This window comes from Monodelphis domestica, chromosome 6 (assembly GCF_027887165.1).
Source record: "Monodelphis domestica isolate mMonDom1 chromosome 6, mMonDom1.pri, whole genome shotgun sequence".
NCBI lineage: Eukaryota > Metazoa > Chordata > Mammalia > Didelphimorphia > Didelphidae > Monodelphis > Monodelphis domestica.
This window is the reverse complement of record NC_077232.1, coordinates 73807322-73829610: the sequence shown is the minus strand read 5'-3', so window position 1 is coordinate 73829610 and position 22289 is coordinate 73807322. Positions and strand designations below refer to the sequence as shown.

Here is a 22289-nt window from a genome sequence, read left to right as displayed (position 1 = left end):
AGGTAAAAGAAGTGAATGAAATCTTAGAAAAATTAGAGTTAATAGACATATGGAGAAAAATAAATAGGGACAAAAAGGAATGCACCTTCTTCTCAGCACCACATGGCACATTCACAAAGATTGTTACAGAAACATGGCATACAAATGCAGTAAAGCAGAAATAATAAATGCAGCCTTTTCAGATCACAAGGCAATAAAAATATTGATCAGTAAGGGTACATGGAGAACCAAATCAAAAATTAATTGGAAATTAAATAATGATATTCCAAAATCGGTTAGCTAGAGAACAAATCATAGAAACAATTAATAATTTCATTGAGGAAAATGACAATGGTGAGACATCCTTTCAAACAGTATGGGATGCAGCCAAAACAGTACTCAGAGGAAAATTCATATCCCTTAGTGCATATATTAACAAATTAGAGAGGGCAGAGATCAATGAATTGGAAATGCAAATAAAAAAACTTGAAAGCGAACAAATTAAAAACCCCTAGAAGAAAACCAAACTAGAGAAACTATTGAACCCCTAGAAGAAAACCAAACTAGAGAAACTATTGAACTAATAAATAAGATTAGAAGCTGGTACTTTGAAAAAACAAATAAAGTAGACAAAGTACTGGTCAATCTAATTTAAAAAAGGAAAGAAGAAAAGCAAATTAACAGCATCAAAGATGAAAAGGGGGACATCACTTCCAATGAAGAGGAAATTAAGGCAATCATTAAAACTTACTTTCCCCAATTATATGGCAATAAATATACCAATCTAGGTGATATGGACAAATATATACAAAAATATAAACGGCCTAGATTAACAGAAGAAGAAATAGAATTCTTAAATAATCCCATATCAGAAAATGAAATCCAACAGGCCATCAAAGAACTCCCTAAGAAAAAATCTTTAGGGCCTGATAGATTCACAAGTGAATTCTATCAAACATTCAAAGAACAGCTAATCCCAATATTATACAAACTATTTGACAAAATAAGCAAAGAGGGACTTCTGCCAAACTTATTTTATGACACAAACATGGTACTGATTCCAAAAACCAGGCAGGTCAAAAACAGAGAAAGAAAATTATAGACCAATCTCCCTAATGAATATAGATGCAAAAATCTTAAATAGGATACTAGCAAAAAGACTCCAGCAAGTGATCAGAAGGGTCATTCCATTGAAAATCACCCTAGATAATATGAAATACTTAGGAATCTCTCTGCCGAGACAAACACAGGAGCTATATGAACACAACTACAAAACACTTTCCACACAACTAAACTAGATCTAAGCAATTGAAAAACATTAACTGCTCATGGGTAGGATGAGCTAACATAATAAAAATGACCATCCTACCCAAACTTATCCATTTATTTAGTGCCATAATCATACCTATCGAACTTCCAAAAAACTTTTTTGCTAAATTAGAAAAAAACATAACAAAGTTTATTTGGAAGAACAAAAGATCAAGGATACCCAGGGAAATAATGGAAAAAAAAATACAAAGAAAGGTGGCCTTGCAGTACCAGATCTCAAACTCTATTATAAAGCAGTGGTCATCAAAACAATTTAGTACTACTCTCTAAGAGACAGAAAGGGGGATCGGTGGAATAGACTTGGAGTAAATGGCCTTAGCAAGACAGTATATGACAATCCCAAAGATCCCAGCTTCTGGGACCAAAATCCAGTATTTGATAAAAACTGCTGGCAACCTCACACCCTACACCAAGGTAAACTCAGAATGGGTGAATGACCTGAATATAAAGAAGGAAACTATAAGTAAATTATGTGAACATCAAACAGTATACATGCCAGTCTGCTGGGAAGGAAATAATTTTAAAACCATGCAAGTCTTAGAAAGAGTCACGAAATGTAAAATAAATAATTTTGACTACATCAAATTAAAAAGGTTTTGTACAAACAAAACCAATGTAACTAAAATCAGAAGGGAAATAACAAACTGGGAAACAATTTTCATAACAAAAACCTCTGACAAAGGTCAAATTACTCAAATTTATAAGGAGCTAAACCAGTTGTACAAAAAATCAAGCCATTCTCCAATTGATAAATGGGCAAGGGACATGAATATGCAATTTTCAGTTAACGAAATCAAAACTATTAATAAGCACATGAAAAAGTGTTCTAAATCTCTTATAATCAGAGAGATGCAAATCAAAACAACTCTGAGGTATCACCTCACCCCTAGCAGATTGGCTAACATGACAGCAAAGGAAAGAAATGAATGCTGGAAGGGGTGTGGCAAAGTTGGGATATTAATTAATTGGGGGTGGGGTTGTGAATTGATCTAACCATTCTGGAGGGCAATTTGGAACTATGCCCAATGGGCACTAAAAGATTGGCTACCCTTTGATCCAGCCATAGAATTCCTGGATTTGTACCCCAAAGAGATAATGAGGAAAAAGACTTATACAAGAATATTCATAGCTGTGCTCTTTGTGGTGGCAAAAAATTGGAAAATGAGGAGATGCCCTTCAATTGGGGAATGGCTGAACAAATTGTGGTATCTGTTGGTGATGGAATACTATTGTGCTCAAAAGAAAAATAATGTGGAGGAATTCCATGGAGACTGGAGCAACCTCCAGGAAGTGATACAGTACCACCTCTTGATCTCCTCAGCTGCTACCCCATGACCTTGCTTTTAGTTTGTTTGTAATTAATTACATGTGCATATCTTTCCTTCTAATAGAATGTAGGTTCCTTGAGTCCTTGAGATCATGTATGTGTTTCCAGTGCCTAGCTTAGTGCCTGGCACATGATAAATGTTTAATAAATGCTTGTTGGTTTGTTGATTGAAGAGGGCAAGAGACTTGATACATGGCAAAGTATAGTTGGCTTTGTCAATCCTAGGAGCAAGATTGCAAAAGGAGGAAAGTAAGTCTAGAACAGGGCCAACATACTGGAAGAACAGGGATGAGTAAAGTGACTAGAAGAACAGGAGGTGAGGGTGAAGTGATGTTTGTGAAGAATAAGGCAGAGTAAGAGCTGGATAGCTGTGATTCAAGAGAAGAATTTCCAAATTCTGGATCCTGGAAGTAGAAGTTATGGGTAATGGTGAAATAAAGGGTATAACATTCTTATGAGGTAAAGTGAAAAACTGTTAAACTTTGTATTTATTCTCTTTATATTTATTCTTCATATTATTATATAAAGAATGTAATTTAAAGTATGTGAGTTTATACTTAAATATTGTCTCTCCTATTAGAATGTAAGCTTCTTGTGAATAAGGTTTTTAAAATTTCTTGTATTTGTATATCTTGCTCCTACAGCACAGTAGGTGTTTAGTAAAGGCTTATAGACTGATTTGATCAATAAAATCCCACTTGGTTTGCAAATTTCTAAATAGAAATAATATTTTACTGGTTTACTAATATTTTCACAGATAAATTATTTTCAAGACCATGTAGCACACTATTTTTATTTATCTTTATTTTATTTTTAATTTTATTTGGTCATTTTCAAACATTATTCATTGGAAACAAAGGTCATTTTCTTGTCCTCCTCCCCTCCCACCACCCCTCCCCTAGCTGACACGCGATTCCACTGGGTATCACATGTGTCCTTGATTCAAACCCATTTCCATGTTGTTGGTATTTGCATCAGGGTGTTCATTTAGAGTCTCTCCTCAATCATGTCCCCTCAACCTCTGTAGTCAAGCAGTTGCTTTTCCTTGTTGTTTTTACTCCCACAGTTTGTCCTCTGCTTGTAGATACTGTTTTTTCTCCTAGATCCCTGTGGAATGTTTAGGGACATTGCATTGTGTGACAAGGAAATCACTTTAAAAGACTGATATATATTAATTTAAGGTTACCAAGGAATTCAGCTATGTAATTCCTAAATGAAAACTCAAGTCAGCCGTCAACCTTTTATAGAGTTTAATTACAGACAGGAGGAAGAAAGGAATTAGAGAGAGAGAGAGAGAGAGGGAGAGAGAAAGGGGAGAGAAGGGAATAGGGCTTAAATACCCCTTCTGTTTAGGCTGGGCCAAAAGGCCCAAGCCCTTCGATAGCTGGGGCAAAGAAAAGAGATCAGTCCCTATTACTCACGTGACCAAAATGGAGAAACAGTCTCAGAGGCCCCCACCTTCAGCTTCCTTCAGAGCAAGCTTCTCAGAGCACCTCTCCAACCACTCAGTGCCAAAACTCTCCAACCCCTCCCCCCACCCCAGTCCTCAGACCCCTCTCTAAGGAAACCATCCAAGTTCCCTCCCCTCAGTTCCCACATCTACCAATCACTGTCCATCATTGTCCCTGTGCCAATGGTGGCTCTAGCTTAACCCAGGACCGCCCAGAGGTCTGTGACTTTGCACATGTCTGTTGGAGGTCATATTCTCAAATAATTAAATTTTGATCTATGCTGCAGCCCTTCCTAAATCCTGTTAGGACTGAGTGGGGTGGAAATTGTATTTTCCAAGACCTGATTCTGTCATTCCAAGTATCTCTGTTGTATCAATTCTAAAATCAATCATGACTCAAAGAAATTCCTGTTCTGTGCTTAAGCATAGGTCAAAGCCCTTTCCATTGTTCAGCAAAAGGTTTCTGTCCTAAAGTAATCTTAAGAAGGGAGGAGAAGGAACCTCCCATGCCAATGGGGTTCACATTCCAATACACTATCAGTAAGAAATTTTCCAAGTATGAAATTTCCCAATGGTGAAATTTCCAACATTTATAAGTCTAAGAAATTTTAAGGTTTACAATTGACACTAATGGAGAAGTCCATTACGTTCGATTGTACCACAGTGTATTAGTCTCTATGTACAATGTTCTCCTGGTTCTGCTCCTCTCGCTCTGCATCACTTCCTGGAGGTTGTTCCAGTCTCCATGGAATTCCTCCACTTTATTATTCCTTTTAGCACAATAGTATTCCATCACCAACATATACCACAATTTGTTCAGCCATTCCCCAATTGAAGGGCATCCCCTCATTTTCCAATTTTTGACCACTACAAAAAGTGCAGCTATGAATATTCTTGTACATGTCTTTTTACTTATTGTCTCTTTGGGGTACAAACCCAGCAGTGCTATGGCTATATCAAAGGGCAGACTGTCTTTTATCGCCCTTTGGGCATAGTTCCAGATTGCCCTCCAGAATGGTTGGATCAATTCACAACTCCACCAGCAATGAATTAATGTCCCAACTTTGCCACATCCCCTCCAGCATTCATTACTTTCCTTTGCTGTCATGTTAGCCAATGGGTGTTATATTTTATCAAAGGCTTTTTTTCTGCATGTATTCAGATAATCGTGTTATTTTTGTTGGTTTGCTTGTTGATATAGTCAATTATGTGTATGGTTTTCCTAATATTGAACCAGCCCTGCATTCCTGGTATAAATCCTACTTGATTATAGTGAATGACCCTCCTGATCACTTGCTAGAGTCTTTTTGCTATTTTTTTTTATTTTTGCATCTATATTCATTAGGGAGATTGGTCTATAGTTTTCTTTCTCTGTTTTTGACCTGCCTAGCTTCGGAAAAAGTACCATTTTTGTGTCATAAAAGGAATTTGGTAGAACTCCCTCTTTGCTTATTATGTCAAATAGTTTGTATAGTATTGGGGTTAGCTGTTCTTTGAATGTTTGATAGAATTCACTGGTGAATCCATCAGGCCCTGGGGATTTTTTCTTAGGGAGTTCTTTGATGGCCTTTTGGATTTCTTTTTCTGATATGGGATTGTTTAAGAAATCTATTTCTTCTGTTAGTCTCGGCAATTTATATTTTTGTAAATATTCATCCATATCGCCTAGGTTGGATATTTATTGCCATATAGTTGGGCAAAGTAGTTTTTAATGATTGCCTTAATTTCCTCTTCATTGGAAGTGGGGTCCTCCTTTTCATCTATGGTACTGTTAATTTGATTTTCTTTTTTCCTTTTCTTAATTAGATTGACCAGTACTTTGTCTATTGTATTTGTTTTTTCAAAGTACCAGCTTCTAGTCTTATTTATTAGTTCAATAGTTCTATCACTTTCGATTTTGTTAATTTCTCCCTTAATTTTTAGGATCTCTAGTTTGGTTTTCTTCTGGGGATTTTTAATTTGTTCTCTTTCAAGTTTTTTTATTTGCATTTCCAATTCATTGATCTCTGCCCTCTCTAATTTGTTAATATATGCACTCAGGGATATGAATTTTCCTCTGAGTACTGTTTTGGCTGCATCCCATAATGTTTAAAGGATGTCTCACCATTGTCATTTTCCTCAATGAAGTTAATAATTGTTTCTATGATTTGTTCTCTAACCGATTTTGGAGTATCATATTATTTAATTTCCGATTAATTTTTCATTTGGCTCTCCATGTACCCTTACTGATCATTATTTTTATTGCCTTGTGATCTGAAAAGGCTGCATTTATTATTTCTGCTTTTCTGCATTTGTATGCCATGTTTCTGTGACCTAGTGTATGGTCAATCTTTGTGAATGTGACATGTGGTGCTGAGAAAAGGTATATTCCTTTTTGTCCCTATTTATTTTTCTCCATATGTCTATTAACTAATTTTTCTAAGATTTCATTCACATCTTTTACCTCTTTCTTATTTATTTTTTGATTTGATTTATCTAAATTTGATAGTGGTTGATTCAGGTCTCCCACTAATATGGTTTTACTGTCTATTTCCCTCTTCAATTCTCCTAGTTTCTCCATTAGAAATTTGGGCGCTATACCATTTGGTGCATACATATTGATTAGTGATATTTCCTCATTGTCTATACTCCCTTTTAACAGAATATATTTACCTTCCTTATCCCTTTTAATCTGGACTATTTTTGCCTTGGCTTTGTCAGGTATCATGATTGCAACTCCTGCCTTCTTTCTATCAGTTTCGTCCCAAAAGGTCTTGCTCCAACCTTTGATTCTGACCTTGTGAGTATCTACCCGCCTCATGTGTGTTTGTTGAAGACAACATATGGTAGGGTTTTGGCTTCTAATCCATTCTGCTATTCATCTATGTTTTATGGGTGAGTTCATTCCATTCACGTTCAATGTTATGATTGTCATTTTGATATCCTCCCCTAATTCTGAACTTTTTTCTTTTGCTATAGCCTTTTAAACCAGTGGTTGACTTTGAATCAGTCCCCTTCGTCCCCTCCCTTATTATACTTCCCTTTCTGGTCCCTCCCTTTTAGTTCCCTCCCCCTCCCCAATCTCCTTCCCTCCCTTTTTGTACTCCCTCCCCCAGCCCCCCTTAGTTTTCCCTTATTCCTTGCCCTGTTGGATATGATAGAATTCAAGATCCCAATGGATCTAGATGCTCTTCCCTCTCAGAGTTGGTTTCACTGAGAGTAATTTTCACTCTTTTCTTCTCTTTCTTATAATAGACTTCTTTCCCTCCCCTTCCCGTGTATATCTTTGTGTGACAAAGATTATTCTATTTAATTTATTTCTGTTTCTTCAAGTATACCTTAGTGCCCTCATTGATTCCACCCTCCCTTTATCTCCCCCCCCCCCCAAATCATGTTAATGCCCCGATCTTTCCCTTTGAGTGATTCTTTTGGTTACTCTATCATTGCATACAATTTTTGATAGTTATACATAACATTTCCCTCATTATAGTTAATATATATAATTTGATCTAATTGTGGCCCTTATAAAAGAGAGTTTGAATAAAAGGGAAAAAAGCACTTTTCTCCTTTTCCCTTTCTTTCATATTTACGTTTTCATGTTTCTCTTGCTGTTTGTGTTTGTATGTCAAACTTTTCACTGAGTTCTGGTCTTTTCTTTGCAAATATTTAGAAATCTTCTATTTTGTTAAATGCCCATACTTTCCCCTGGAAGTATATAGTCAGTTTTGCTGGATTCTTGGTTGAAGACCCAGTTCCCTTGCCTTTCTGAATATCATGTTCCAGACTTAGCTGTCTTTTAGCGTGTTCACTGCAAGGTCCTGTGTAATCCTTATTGAGGTTCCTCTATATCTGAAGTTTCTCTTTTTAGCTTCTTGTAAGATTTTTTCCTTAGCTTGGAAGATCTTGAATTTAACGATTGCATTCCTGGGGTTTGTCTTTTGGGGATTTAGTATAGAGGGTGTTCTATGAACCCTTTCTATTTCTGTTTTGTCTCCTTGTTTGAGTATATTAAGGCAGTTCTCTTAGATGATTTCTTGTAGTATGGCATCTAGATTTTTGTTAATCTCTGTTTTTTTAGGTAGACCAATAGTTCTCAAATTGTCTCTCCTTCCTCTGTCACCTTGTCAGTGAGATATTTTATGTTTTCTTCTAATTCATTAATTTTTTTATTTTGCTTTATTAATTCTTGCTGTTTTACAAGATCATTGGTTTCCAGTTGCTCAATTCTGGTCCTTAAGGCCTGGTTTTCTGCTTTAATCTTTTGGCATTCAGCTGTAATTTTTTGGTTCTGTAATATAATTTGTTGGTTTTCTTTTTGAACCATTTCCCACTTCTCTTTCCAGAGGGCTTCCATCTTTCTGATGATAAGCTCCATTTGAAATTCTTCCAGGGCTTGTGGACAATTTTCATTTTTTTTTTTCGGTTTTGCCTTTGTTTGAGTTTTATCCAGTATTTGCTCTGTCGCCTGTTTTTTTCTCCATAAAAATTTTCAAGGGTGATGGCTTTCTTCTTTGATTTCTTAGAGGGATTTTGAGGCTCCTGTGAACTGTTAGCCATTTTTTCCCTGGATGTTTTCAGTTCTCTCTTTAGTCAGAAATCAGAGTCTGCTGAACAGGATTTTTGTGTATGGAGTTAATGAGCAGGCTTTCTATTTTCCTCAGTCCTTTGCGACTTTTCTTGGTACCTTCCTCCAGGGGGCACTCAGTCTCTAAGCTTTCTTGAGCGCCTGGTTTTCTGGTTTAGCTACTTTCAGGGGTGGGTCCCCAGCAGAGCTGGTCAATTCCCCAGGACCAAAAAACAAAACAAAAAAAAAAAACACTCACTGTTCATATCAGAGGGGCTCCTCTCTTACTCCCTGGCTCCGGCGGGCGTACTGGCTCTGGGCACCTGAAGTCCGTGCTCTCTCACGTCTTGAGGTTTTTTGCCTAGCTGCCTTGGTGGGGGGGGGGGTCTCCCTGCTGTCCTAATCAGCTCCCAAGGGTGCAGAAGTGCCCTCTCCTCACTTCAGAGGCACCCCTTGCTCATTCCTCTTGGCGTGTGCTGGCCCTGGCACTGGCCCTATAGGTGGGTGTGGGGGAGAATGGATCCGCTTGTGTTTGTGAGGAAGCCTTTACCCCCTCTTAAGTGCTATTAAAGCCTCAATCCCATGCACTTTTACTGCTGCTCCCCACTCTACAGCTCCTCTATTCCTCTGATATAGATTCTTAAGGTCTTTTTGGGTGATCCTTATCGGTATATGTCAGTGTGTATCGGGGTGAGTGAGTAAGCTGCGTTTTGCTGGCTGCCATGCTTACCCGGAAGTCTAGCACACTATTTACTGAAAGGACTTATGCCTGGATTAACAGCATATCCTTTACAAAAGAAACATATCTGTTTTGTGGCACCTTATTGTGTGAGACTCAGATTTGGTCCAAGGTTTCCTGTTCTCTCTGCTCTTAGTCAATAGCTATTGTTCATATACTTTAAAATTCTCCAATGCCAGAGGGTCAAGTAAGAAAATTCAAATCAAAACAACAAAGCTTACTAATACTTATACAAACTCAGTATAGTTATGATGTCAATTTAAACAGAATACCAACCGTGAAGTGGTGTTTGCAATATGCCTCAGCCCTCTGGAAAGGATATAAATGAAGCATTATTTATTTACACCATGCTAATGCATAAAGAATACTCCCATCCTGGCAATGTGCCCACTCTTCTATGGTGATCTTGCAATTGAGAAAAATGGCAGTTTCAGTATGAATTTTTGAAGAAAAATATGTAAGAAAGAGGGCATAGGCAGTCCCTTAGAATTTAAGTTACTTTATACTTATTAAAACATATTTATTAAATACTTAATTATGTGCCGAGCACTGTGGTAAACTCTAGGGATTCAAAGAAAGTAAAAGACATTGTCTGCTTTTAAGGAGCTCACATTCTAATGGGGAGGGGAGAGGTTCTTCTTGTTATTCATTCACTTCAGTCATGTCTAACTCTTTATGACTCCATTTGGCATTTTCTTAGCAAAATGGAGTGGTTTGTCATTTCTTTCTCCAGCTCATTTTACAAATGAGGAAACTGAGGCAAACAGTGTAGTGACTTGCCCCTACACATATGGCTTGCAGAAGGGCTTGGTTACAGAAAATGCAAAGCCAAGGAAAGTGGAATTCCTTGTATTCCTGAAACTTTTCTTCTAAAACTGGCAGAACAGATTTAATAACATACGCTATACTTTGTCAAATATGAAAGACAGGGAACCAAATCTAATCATTAAGTTTTTAATGATTTCTTGATATTTCTACTTGAAAAAGTAAGTAGTATATACTTTGCTCATTGGTAAGATTTGAGAGGCTCCTGAAAGGAGAAAAGAGCTTCTCAGAAGAGAAAGGATGCTAGACATGCATGAATAGGTCATGAGAAAGCCAGGAAGTAAAAAGACTGGGTTCCACGTTAAAAAAAAATTAATAAAGAAAGAAAAGCAAGTGACAATCAAAACAATGGCTCTGATCAGAAGAAATTAGAAGTAGGCATCATATTCTCCCAAACCATTACTAGTAACATATTCTCTCACTTGTCATGTCATGGGGAAGAAAGTAACTAATTCTGCATATTTCAGAAATTGATAAGTGAATAAATTAAATTCAAGAAATCAATAAATTCTAGCCAAAGATTTCAGCCCTAGTTAGTTATTAAGGCATTAATGAGAAGAAAATAGTACATGTTTCACAAACAGAAACCATAAGGATAAGCAGCTGGCTATGTAGAACATGTCAGGGTACACTCTGTTGCATTAAAATTAAATAAGCTCTGTAAATTATTTTCCTCTTAAAACAATTAAAGAGGCATTGGTAATTTAAATAGTATCACCCTTACTTCCCTCTGCATCCTTATTCTATAATTAGCAGACTCCCCTTTACGTAAGACTTCTTCTTACATTTCTTTCACTTTCCCCAGCTCCTTATACTCATAGAAAACTGACACTCTCTGGAAGACACAGCATTCCTGACTATTTTTCCATGATTGGCTGTACTTTCTCTCATTTCCCCAAATACTTCAGACCAAAAGAAAGAGAAAGGAGACTATTTGCTCCTCAAGACCACTTCACAAACCCACCTTCCATTGCCACCATTCAGCAACCTGTTTTAAGGTTCACTCCATCAGTCTTCATTGCTCTAATTCAAAAGCTTGTTTCATCTTATCTACCAGGATAATTCATAATGAATTAAGTACCTGGTTCAGAGCCTTTTCCCCATCCCATGGCTCCTATCAAGCTGTTTTCAGACATATTCCGATCTCCCATATCATATAAAAGTCTTCCTTTGACTCTGTCCAACTAACAATTTATTCCTCTCCTCTAGTTAATAAGCAGCTTCTGGAAAAGGTTGTCTTTGCCTACTGCTTCCATTTCTTCAGTTTTCCCCTATTTCTCAGTCTTTTGGAATCTAGCTTCTATCTTCAATATGCTACTGAAAGCATTCTCTCAAAAATGTCACTAGTTGCCTACTAAACATTAAATCCATGGCCTTTCTCCATTCTCATCTGCTTGCAACTTTTCTAAATTTTTTTATTTTGCTAAATCCCCTTGTTCAGATAGGCTATTTCCTTGGTTTCAAAGAACCACACTCTCCTGGTTCTGTTTTTCTAACTGTTCCTGTCCTGTTTCCTTCCTTCTTTGCTTTTTCCTTAGTCCTTAAGGTGGATCATAGGAACACACACTCGAAACTAGAAGGAACCAAAGGGGCAAACTATTCTGTCCCAATTTACCAACAAGGAATTGGAGACCCAAGAAGGCAAATGATTGTCCAAAGTCACACAAAAGAAGAGCCAAGATTTGAGTCCAGCTCAAGCTCTTCGCCATATTGATGCTCCTCAAGATTCTATTCTTGGTCTTTATTCTCTCACCCTTGGAAATATCATTGATTCTCCCAGCATTATCTTTCTTCCTAAATGTTCTCTTTCTTTTGAGTTCATTGTTTTGGTCTTTAGCATCACCATTCATTCATTCATTATCTTGGCATTATATTCCTATTACCTCTTATAACCAATATTGATTCCATTTCTACAATTTCTCTCACCTGACCCATTGATGTCAGTCTTGTACAGGTTAATATTGCCACAATTCTGTCATATCTCAGTTGCTTCCTAATAGATCTACCTCTCTCTACTCTCTGCTTTTCAGTCCATCTTCCATACCCATGTCAAGCCTTTCTTATTCATGCTGGTCCTCTGCTCACAAATAATTTTCTTTTGCTGGATATTAAAGGTTCTCTACAACCTAGTGCTATGCTGTCTTTCCTGGTTTATCTTATGCTTATCTTCTCATGATCTAAGACTACTTCTGGTCATATATGCCATAGGAGAACTAAGTATGCCTACATTCCAGACTAGCAAGCCACTTAAACAAATGCACCAAAGTGGGAAAACCTAGGGCATGTACACTGGATTCTGAGCCTCCTTTCACTTGTTGAGTTCCTACCCATTTTTTTCTTACCCATTTTTTAAAGCCCAATTCAAATGCCACTTTTCTATAAAGCCTTTCTTGATATTCCTACTAGAAACAAACTTCCCCCTTCCACTACCCAAAGGACCTTCTTTATATCTCATTAGTGCACTAATTTTCTGTAACTGTATTCTCTTTGTATTTTTTCCCCTTTCCTAAATAGCAAACTCAGTGAAGATACATAAACTGTGTATTTCTCCCATTGCCTAGAAAGGGATACTATATAGTAGGTGCTTGTGTTTGTTGAGTTGATTTGAATTTTTTCTTTGATTTGCATTTTAAATAGGAATTACCAGAGATTGTATCTGTTTCAAAATCCGAAATAGCTGCGTTCTATCTGATTTGCTTGCTTAGTTCTCATGTGAAAATGCAGCAAGTTACTACTGTATGAGGTTGGATTTAGGGCACTGGATCAGTATTTGAATATGAATTGGGAAGGGTCAAGGTAACTATTCTGGTACTGGCTAATCTTTGGCAACTCTGAGCAGTGTGCAACATTCTGTAAGACTATCCTCAAGGTTGAGATTGGGCCTCGAGACGGGGATGCTTTTTACTGCCTAAGAACTCTAACTCTGAAAGCAGAACTTTTCTGGCCAAATTATTTTCATTTCATTATTTCCTATGCATTCTTTCTCTAGTAGAATGTCAGCTCCTTGAGGTCAAGGAACTATTTCCATTTTGTCTTTATAGCTCCATTATCTAATTTATGGCCTTACACTTTTTTTAACCTTACCTGCAATTTCATTACGTTAGGAAACTGAGTCAATAAGCCTTTATTTGTTTGGCATACAAACAAAGGCAAAAAAGCACAATCTTTGTTCTCCAGAGTTCAGATTCTAATGGGAGAGATATCATGCTAATAATTACATACATAGAAGATATACAAAGGAGATGGAGGGTAATCTTAGAGTCTAAGCACCATCACTGAGACTAGGAGGAGAGAAAGGTTTCCATAAGGTGAAATTTGAGTTTGAGTCTTGAAGGATTGGCAATGAGGAAGATCTACCAATGCAGATTGACACCTTCTGTGCCACTTAGTTCTAGAAAGTTGCCTGGGACATTGAGGAATTTAAATGTCTTCTCCAGCTGGTCATTATTAGAGATTAGACTAGAACCCAGGTCTTTTAAACTCCAAGCAAGCTTTCTATTCAAGATATCACACACAAACCAGTTGGCATGTGGTTTAATAATTGTTGAATCAAATTGAATTGGCTAAAAGCAGAATTTGGGAAGGAGAAGCCTAGCAGCAGAAGTGTGTTTCCAAACTTCCAAAAGAAGTTTTAGGAGGAGAGAGATTTAGTTATTTAGTGTCTGCCAAAAGATCTCAAGATTTCTAATGAAATTAAAGTTGTTTGTTCTAAGGATCCTATTCTTTAAATACCCAAGAAAAACCATGATAGCAGACCACATTAAAGGAAAATTTTTAGTACCCAGAGTATCTACTTGTGCTTTTAACTTAGACTGTTTTGATCTCTAAAAGGATGTTTTATTGCAGGTGGTGTGGCTTAAAAACCTTTATGGAAGCCCAATGGGTGGTAATGGAAGATGCTGTTCCATTAACTAAGGTAGGGAAAATGTATTTCTTATTTCAAAAATAGAAGTTGAATAAGCAGTTTTGTTAGTCAAGTTAATGTTATTCCAAACAAAGCAAAAACTCATGATCTTCAATTTTATTTTTACTTCTGATCACTAAGACCTATAAAAGACTTTTTCTTAAAATGAGAATATAATACATGTAATACTTACCTCAGAGGAATAGTGAACTCTAAGTGTCTTAGAGTGCAAGCAAAACCCTAAGATGTTATTGTGAAGATCAGATGAAATAACATAAATCATTTTGTAAAACTTAAAATGCAATGCTAAAAACTGACTTTATGTGTATGTATATGTATAGATATGTATAAATAATGTGTTCCTTGCAAGGTCTTTGCAAAATATAAAATACTATATCATGCTTTAATTATTAGTTATTGTTTTTTCTTCTATGAGTCATACAGTTAAACTCTAAGATTGAGATTGTCCAGTCAGTAACTATGGATAGAGACCCAAAGGAGTATTGAAGCTGAACTAAGGTTTTATTAATAATTTTATACTATTTAAAGGTTTTGCTTTAAAAATTTCCCAGAACAAGATATTTTGTCAGGAAAATATAATATTTGAGTCTAGTTTCAAAATGTAAAGCAGTGAAAAAATAGCTTCTCTTTCCTTATTTACGAAGGTATTTTTAAAATGTTATTCTATATCTAGAGAGATTTCAAAATGCTGTAGATATTCCAAGTAATTAAGAACACTATAGAATTCAGGTTTTAGTTTTTCATGTTTTCTATGTTCTTAAAATATTTTCAGATATTGGTGTTTCATAATTTATATTAGCTTTACACATACCTAATTTGAAGTGCAGGGTTTAATAATAATTCTGTCCTATGCTATTTGTAAACCCATGATGCTAAAGGCCAGAACAAGGAAGGCATCCCATATTAGTGTGGTATCCTTTAGACATCTGAAAAAAAACAGAGTTGATGTTCAAAGAAAAAAGCCTTCCTGAACCAGATTTCTCCCAAGCATGAACTTTTCCAGTTCCTGGTTAGTTGACTGCTTTGGAGAACAGCTATTGCTTTTATATACCATTCAGAAATGACTTTCATAATAAACTATTTTGAAGAAAAACATCAAGTGGTATTTTATTTATAACTTTTCATTTCTCATAAGTCTACTGTGGCCCCTGTTTCAGTTAAAAGATGACATTAGAAAGAAGCAACTGACAGTAGATCAGCCCCTTTTGTAACTCCTCTCTCAGAAGTACTGCCCAGAAAGAGAAACAAAGACTGGTTGGCTGAAACTCATATGGGAACTTTGTACTTTGGGATCACCATAGATCTCAACTCTGTACACAATTAATGTCAGTTGCCATAGAAAGGAATCAAGGTATAATGGAAATGAACTTAGGGTAAGGATAGACCTGTACTGGAATCTTGCCTCTGACAGTTATTATGTGACAATAGGCAGGTCATAACATGTGTTCCTTATTTGTAAAACTTTGATAATTCTAAGAATTGGGGTCAGATCCCACAAGGTTGTTCTGAGAATTCAGTGATATAATGCACATAAAATATAAACCTTAAAACATGATATACTTTCACAATCATCATCTTAATAGGGATCACTTTTTTCTAAATTTGCCCTATATTCTAGGGAGAGTTTTTGGGGGCCTTTTTATGTGCTAACTCCAGCTTCTAATATTTTCTTGAATTAAATATAACTTCCATTTATGAACTCTACCAAACTACCTTTTCTACCACCACTTTTCTATGATCCTCAATTTTTTGCTTTATCTTACACAAAGAACTGCCCCTCCATATCTAGCCACCAAGTTATATTGATTCTACTTCAACAACACTTTTTTTTTTTGAAAAATGTATTTAGTCAATTTAGAACACGATTCCTTGGTTACAAGAATCATATTCTTTCCCTCCCTCCCCTCCCCCACTGCTTCCCATAGCCAACGCGCAGTTCCCTGGGTTTTACATGTGTCATTGATTAGAACCCATCTACATCCTCAGTCATATCCTCTTGACCCATGTAATCAAGCAGTTGTTTTTCTTCGGTGTTTCTACTCCCACAGTTTTTCCTTTGTATGTGGATAGTGTTCTTCCTTGTAGATCCCTCCAAGTTGTTCAGGATCACTTCATTGCCACTAATGGAGAAGTCCATTACATTAGATTGTACCACAGTGTATCGGTCTCTGGCTATAATGTTCTCCTGGTTCTGCTCCTCTCACTCTGTATCCATTCCTGGAGGTCATTCCAGTTCCCATGGAATTCCTCCAGTTTATTATTCCTTTGAGCACAATAGTATTCCATCACCAACATATACCACAATTTGTTCAGCCATTTCCCAATCGAAGAGCATTCCTTCATTTTCCAATTTTTTGCCACCACAAAGAGCACAGATATGAATATTCTTGTACAGGTCTTTTTCCTTATTATCTCTTTGAGGTGTAAACCCAGCAGTGCTATGGCTGGATTAAAGGGCGGAACAGTCTTTTAGTGCCCTTTGGGCATATTTCTAAATTGCCCTCCAGAATGGTTGATCAATTCACAGATCCACCAGCAGTGCATTAATGTCTCAACTTTGCCACATCCCCTCCAGCATTTATTACTTTCCTCTTCTGTCATGTTAGCCAATCTGCTAGGTGTGAAGTGATACCTCAGAATTGTTTTGATTTGCATCTCTCTGATTATAAGGGATTTAGAATACTTTTCATGCTCTTATTAATAGTTTTGCTTTCTTTAACTGAAAAAATGCCTATTCATGTCCCTTGCCCATTTATCAATTGGAGAATGGCTTGATTTTTTGTACAATTGATTTAGCTCTTTATAAATTTGAGTAATTAGACCTTTGTCAGAGGTTTTTGTTATGAAGATTTTTTCCCCAATTTGTTGCTTCCCTTCTAATTTTGGTTGCATTGGTTTTGTTTGTCAAAAACTTTTTAATTTAATGTAATCAAAATTATTTATTTTACATTTTGTGATTTTTTTCTAACTCTTGCTTGGTTTTAAAGTTTTTCCTTTCCCAAAGTTCTGACATCTATACTATTCTGTGTTCAACTAATTTACTTATAGTTTCCTTCTTTATATTCAAGTCATTCACCCATTCTGAGTTTATCTTGGTGTAGGGTGTGAGATGTTGATCTAAACCTAATCTCTCCCATACTGACCTCCAATTTTCTCAGCAGTTTTTATCAAATAGTGGATTTTGGTCCCAAAAGCTGGGATATTTGGGCTTATCATATAGACTCTCTTGCTGAGGTCACTTACCCCAAGTCTATTCCACTGATCCTCCTTTCTGTCTCACAGCCAGTACCATATTGTTTTGATGACCACTGCTTTATAGTATAGTTTGAGATCTGGGACTGCAAGGTGACCTTCCTTCACATTTTTTTTTCATAATTTCCCTGGATATCCTTGATCTTTTGTTCTTCCAAATGAATTTTGTTATATTTTTTCTAATTCAGTAAAAAATTTTTTTTCTAGTTCAATGGGTATGGCACTAAATAAGTAAATTAATTTGGGTAGGATTGTCATTTTTTATTATGTTAGCTCATCCTATTCATGAACAATCAATGTTTTTCCAATTGTTTAGCTCTAGTTTTAATTGTGTGGGGAGTGTTTTGTAGTTGTTCATATAGTTCCTATATTTGTCTTGGCAGATAGATTCCTAAGTATTTTATATTGTCTAGGGTGATTTTAAATGGAAATTCTCTTTCTAATTCTTGCTTTTGAGATGTGTTGGAAATATAGAAATGCTGATGACTTATGTGGGTTCATTTTGTATAATGCAATTTTGCTAAAGTTTCAACAATACTTTTTGTATCCTTTTTTTTCCATTCATTCAGCCACTATCCTAGTTTAAGCTCTTGTCACTTCTCTTCTGGTTTATTGCAATAGCTTCTTTTTTTTTTCTTTAGAATATTTTTCCATGGTTATATGATTCATGATTCCCTTCCCCCCCACCCCCCCACCCTTTCCACCCCCTTCCCGGAGCTGACAAGCAGTTCCACTGGGTTATACATGTATCACTGTTGAAAACCTATTTCCATGTTATTCATATCTGCAGTGGAGGGATTCTTTAACATCAAAACCCTAATCACATCCTTATCGAACTACAAGATTGATCACAATTTTTCTATTGCATTTCTGTTTCCACAATTCTTTCTCTGGATGTGGATAGCGTTCTTTCTCCTAAGTTCCTCAGAACTGTCCCTGGGTCAGTTTGCTACTAGTAGAAAAGCCTATTACATTTGATTGTGCCATAATGTATCAGTCTCTGTGTACAATGTTCTGATTCTGCTCCTTTTGCTCTATTGCAATAGCTTCTTAACTGATTTTCCTATCTGACATCTGGCTGAGATGTCCTTTGCATAGCTGGTAAAGTGATCCAAGTCAGACTTTGTACCTCCCTTGCTCAATAAACTTCAGGGGCTCTCTTACTTGTGAGGATCTAAGGATCTTCTGATAGAATAAAGCCTTCTGATAGATAAGGTAAAATGAGCAAGTATTCATTAAGCATTTACAGTGTTCCAGCACTATACTAATTGCTAAGGATCCAAATATAAACAATCCCAACCCTCAGGAAGCTTATGTTTTAATGGGAGTGACTTCACATAAAGAGGACCTGGAAATAGAGTGATATATATCCATGACAGCAAAAGTGTGGAGATGAAGGGCAAAGTGGCAGAGAGACCTAATTTCTAGAAAGATGACATGAGAAACAGATAGCTGGGTGGCTCAATGGATAGAGAATTAGGCCTGGAGAAGGGAGGTCTTGGCTTCAAATTTCACCTCTGACACTATATAGTTGTGTAACCCTGGACAAGTTACTTAACCCTAGTTACCCCTTACTGCCCTTCTGTCTTGGAACTAATACTAAGTATTGACTCTAAGACATAAAGTAAGGGTTAAAAAACCAAAAAGATGATATTAGAAATCTTACCTTTTCTTTGTTTAACATTTAAATCTTTTTGCAAACAACTGATAGTGTTCTTTTCCACATCAAATATTTTGAGAAAATGTTTTGTTACTTCTCTCCTTTATTCTTCTCATTTCCTATTTCATATCAGACTTAATCTGTGAACATGTTATATACCCCCTTAAGTTTCCTGAGTACAGGGACTATTCTTTTTGTCTTTGTATTCTTGTAAGTTGTAAAGATTAAAATTTAGGGGAGATGAGGAGACTGAGGCATCTGAGGCAGGTAGAAATTAGTTTCTCTCTGCAAGAAGTATTATATTTTTTTAGAGGTTTATTAAAGGTTAAAGATTAAAGAATATACAAGTAAGAAACATGTGCCTAGGCCAGAGACCTAGACAAAATAACCTCGCATCACGCAAGAGACGCGCCTGCTCCAAAACGGAAGTCCAAAAAGAGCCAAGAGAGAGAGCCCCTCAAAAGCCTTTGAATCAGCTTAAATACCTTCTCTATCTCAGGTGAGATTACAAGGCATTCTGGGGAAGTGGAGCAAAGGCTCGTGGGGATTGTAGTCCTGTATTCGAGTCTATTTTTTTACAATCCCCGTGTGATCATTTTTGGAAAAATTAATTTTTCCCCAAAAGGATCATAAAAACATAATAAACTTAAAAGATTACAATAGTGTGAGGATAAGAGAAAAAAGAATAAAACCAATAATTGCTGAACACATTGACAAAAAGCCGTTAGGGGGCAGTCCCCTTTGGCATAAAAGTATACATACAAATAAATGTTCAATCAACCACACCCAAAGTTCAATTTTGTGCAACTTGTGGTCTGGAGGCTTCTTCATGGTGGCTTCTCCAACAGTTCAGTTCTGGATTCAGAGAGGTAGCATCTTCTTTACCTAAAATTCTTCTCAAAAGGAATTTAAACTTTGCAATTTAAATAATGATATTTTTTTACATTCCCCCGTGTTGTGGGTGATTGAAAGATTCAGAATCAGTTAGGGATGCATGGCTGAGGTATTAGGTATATGAATCAATTGGCAAGAGATATTAAAAAGACATCAGAAAATCCAAAAGAAAAGAAAAATTTCTGGATGAAAATATAGACTATCAAAGTCTTATGTGTAAAAATTCCAAGTAGAAGAAAAATAAATCTATAACAGGTCCTTCAATCAGGGCCCAATCAAAATGATCTAAGTAATGATGCATTTACCCAGTCAGTGCCAGGACTACAGAAAGGTACCACACTATGAGAGGCAGAAAAGAAAGGGACCAGATTATAGAAGCCAAGTAGGAGCCAAGGTTTTGGGGATACTCATCTGTGAGTATCTTCAGGGTGAGTGTGGATACAAGGAAAGCCTATGTCTTAACACATGTTAAACATAGTAACCTCGAGTCTTCACACTAGGTTCAAGACCTTTGTATTGGCCTAGAAGTGCATCAATCCATCCTAGATTGGCCTTTCTTTGGCTCCGTGCAATGGCTCTTGTGTGTATATCTTCTCCTGGAATCAGACAGAATCATTAAGCAAAGTCCCATAATTTATTTAAATAATTAGTGGCATCATTTTTATAGTCACAAGCTTTTTGGGCATGCTCTGACAAATGTATCTTACACTTGTGGTCCTGAAAAATCAAAAGGTTAAAGAAAATCTTAATGCTGGTGACATGTGCTTCAAATATAAAAAGGAGAGAAAAAATAATAAAAAAAACTGAAAAAGTATATTGCACATGCAAGAAAAATATAATAATAAAAGAGCTTTAAAAAATTCAAAAATATAGCTTATAATCATTGACACTCTGTGTCAGTTAAGAAAATATAAAATACAAGGCTTTCTCACCAAAAAATGAGATCCATTTCCTCTTTGTATCTGGCCATGATCACTGTGAGTAGAAGGCAAATGAATTGAACAAGATTAACAATTTTTTTCATCTTTAAAAATACAGTAGTACAAATATGTAGATATCAAAATCCCCAAAATTCTCAATAGCCCAATTAATTGCAATAGCAAACAAACACACTTTCATATTTCACATAAGTTGCTGTATGACATTTTTAAAACCTATGAATTGATGGACATTTGTCACAATTTTCACAAACATAGCAATCCTTCAACCTTGGTATTTAAACATATTTTTTAAAACAAAGTAAAACTCATCTTGGGTTAAGAACATAATCAAGAAATCTATATATCATTCTGGTAGAAGTAAAATAGTGAGCTGAAGAGCATAAATAAAGGGGTGCTCCTTTTTCTTGGAGGCTTATAGGGATACAAATGCCCTGAGATTAACTGCCCAACTTCCATTCACATGTGGGAAGGTTGGGGGTTTATAAAATGTATTTCACTTCAGCTAATGGGCCTTACCTCGTGGTAGGGGCAGGCAAAAATACCCAGATTGTTAAAAAAAAAATTCCAAAATTCATATTTAAAAAAACTCTTAAAATCAAATCATTTGAGGTATTTAGCACATTAAAATTCCAAAGGTTGTTAATACAATTATAACCAGTTCTGAAGTCCATCTATCCTCAGCAAAATAGAAAAAAGCTGTTTTTTCATATATGGGCTTATTCACAATAATATTTGTTCAACACAGTTATAGGGGAAAAACAACAGAATTTCAAAACTCAGTACATTCAAATTAAATTCAATCAACCTTCAGTTCAAGCAGAATAATATTGAATCCAGTAATATATGAACTTAAAATCACAAAGTTAAACCTTAAACAAAAAATGCAATAGAATACAGAGATTTTTATAAACCATTGGAGTTTGAAATGCCTTAGAATATAGCCTTTAGTCTCTTCAAAGTTCCTTGGGTTTTTTTTGTTTGTTTGTTTGTTTGTTTTTAATTATCCATTTAAATATCTATTGTCCGAAGGTAGAGTAGTAAAGGCTAGGCAATGGTTTTTGAGCATTATGCATGGGGTGGGGGGGTTGGGGTGGGGGGGGCACAGCTGAGGAGTATCTGAGGCCAGATTTTAACCCAGGACCATGCTCTCAGTTCCCTGAGCCACCCATTTTCAAATTCAAAGTTTAATCTTTGGGCTAAATGTTTCTTCTGGCACGCAGGTGAAATCAATGAAATTACCAGAACAGTCAAAAATCTTTTTAAACAGCCCATTGCTTTTTAAGTTTCTGTTTGAAAAAATCTGTTTCTTCTCCTCTCCCTTTTCTCTCTCCCCTGCTCTGATCCCACTGTGGTCAATACCCCCATCCACGTGGAGGCTTAGCCTAAGGGAAAATTACCCATTCTCCTTTCCCTTTCCTCTCTCCC

The 22289-nt window shown here is 36.2% G+C and overlaps 1 protein-coding gene across 8 annotated transcripts in view; it reads left to right on the top strand.

Moving 5' to 3' along the window:
• The window catches only part of PTPRA (protein tyrosine phosphatase receptor type A), a 192288-nt gene that overhangs the window by 107879 nt on the left and 62120 nt on the right, over positions 1 to 22289 (top strand). For all 8 annotated transcript variants that reach the window (XM_007496947.2, XM_007496946.2, XM_056803583.1 and 5 more), the window contains one exon: positions 14039 to 14108. In XM_007496947.2, coding sequence (XP_007497009.1) covers positions 14061 to 14108 — 48 coding nt within the window. In that variant the 5' untranslated portion in view covers positions 14039 to 14060. The remainder of the gene's footprint in view (positions 1 to 14038; positions 14109 to 22289) is intronic.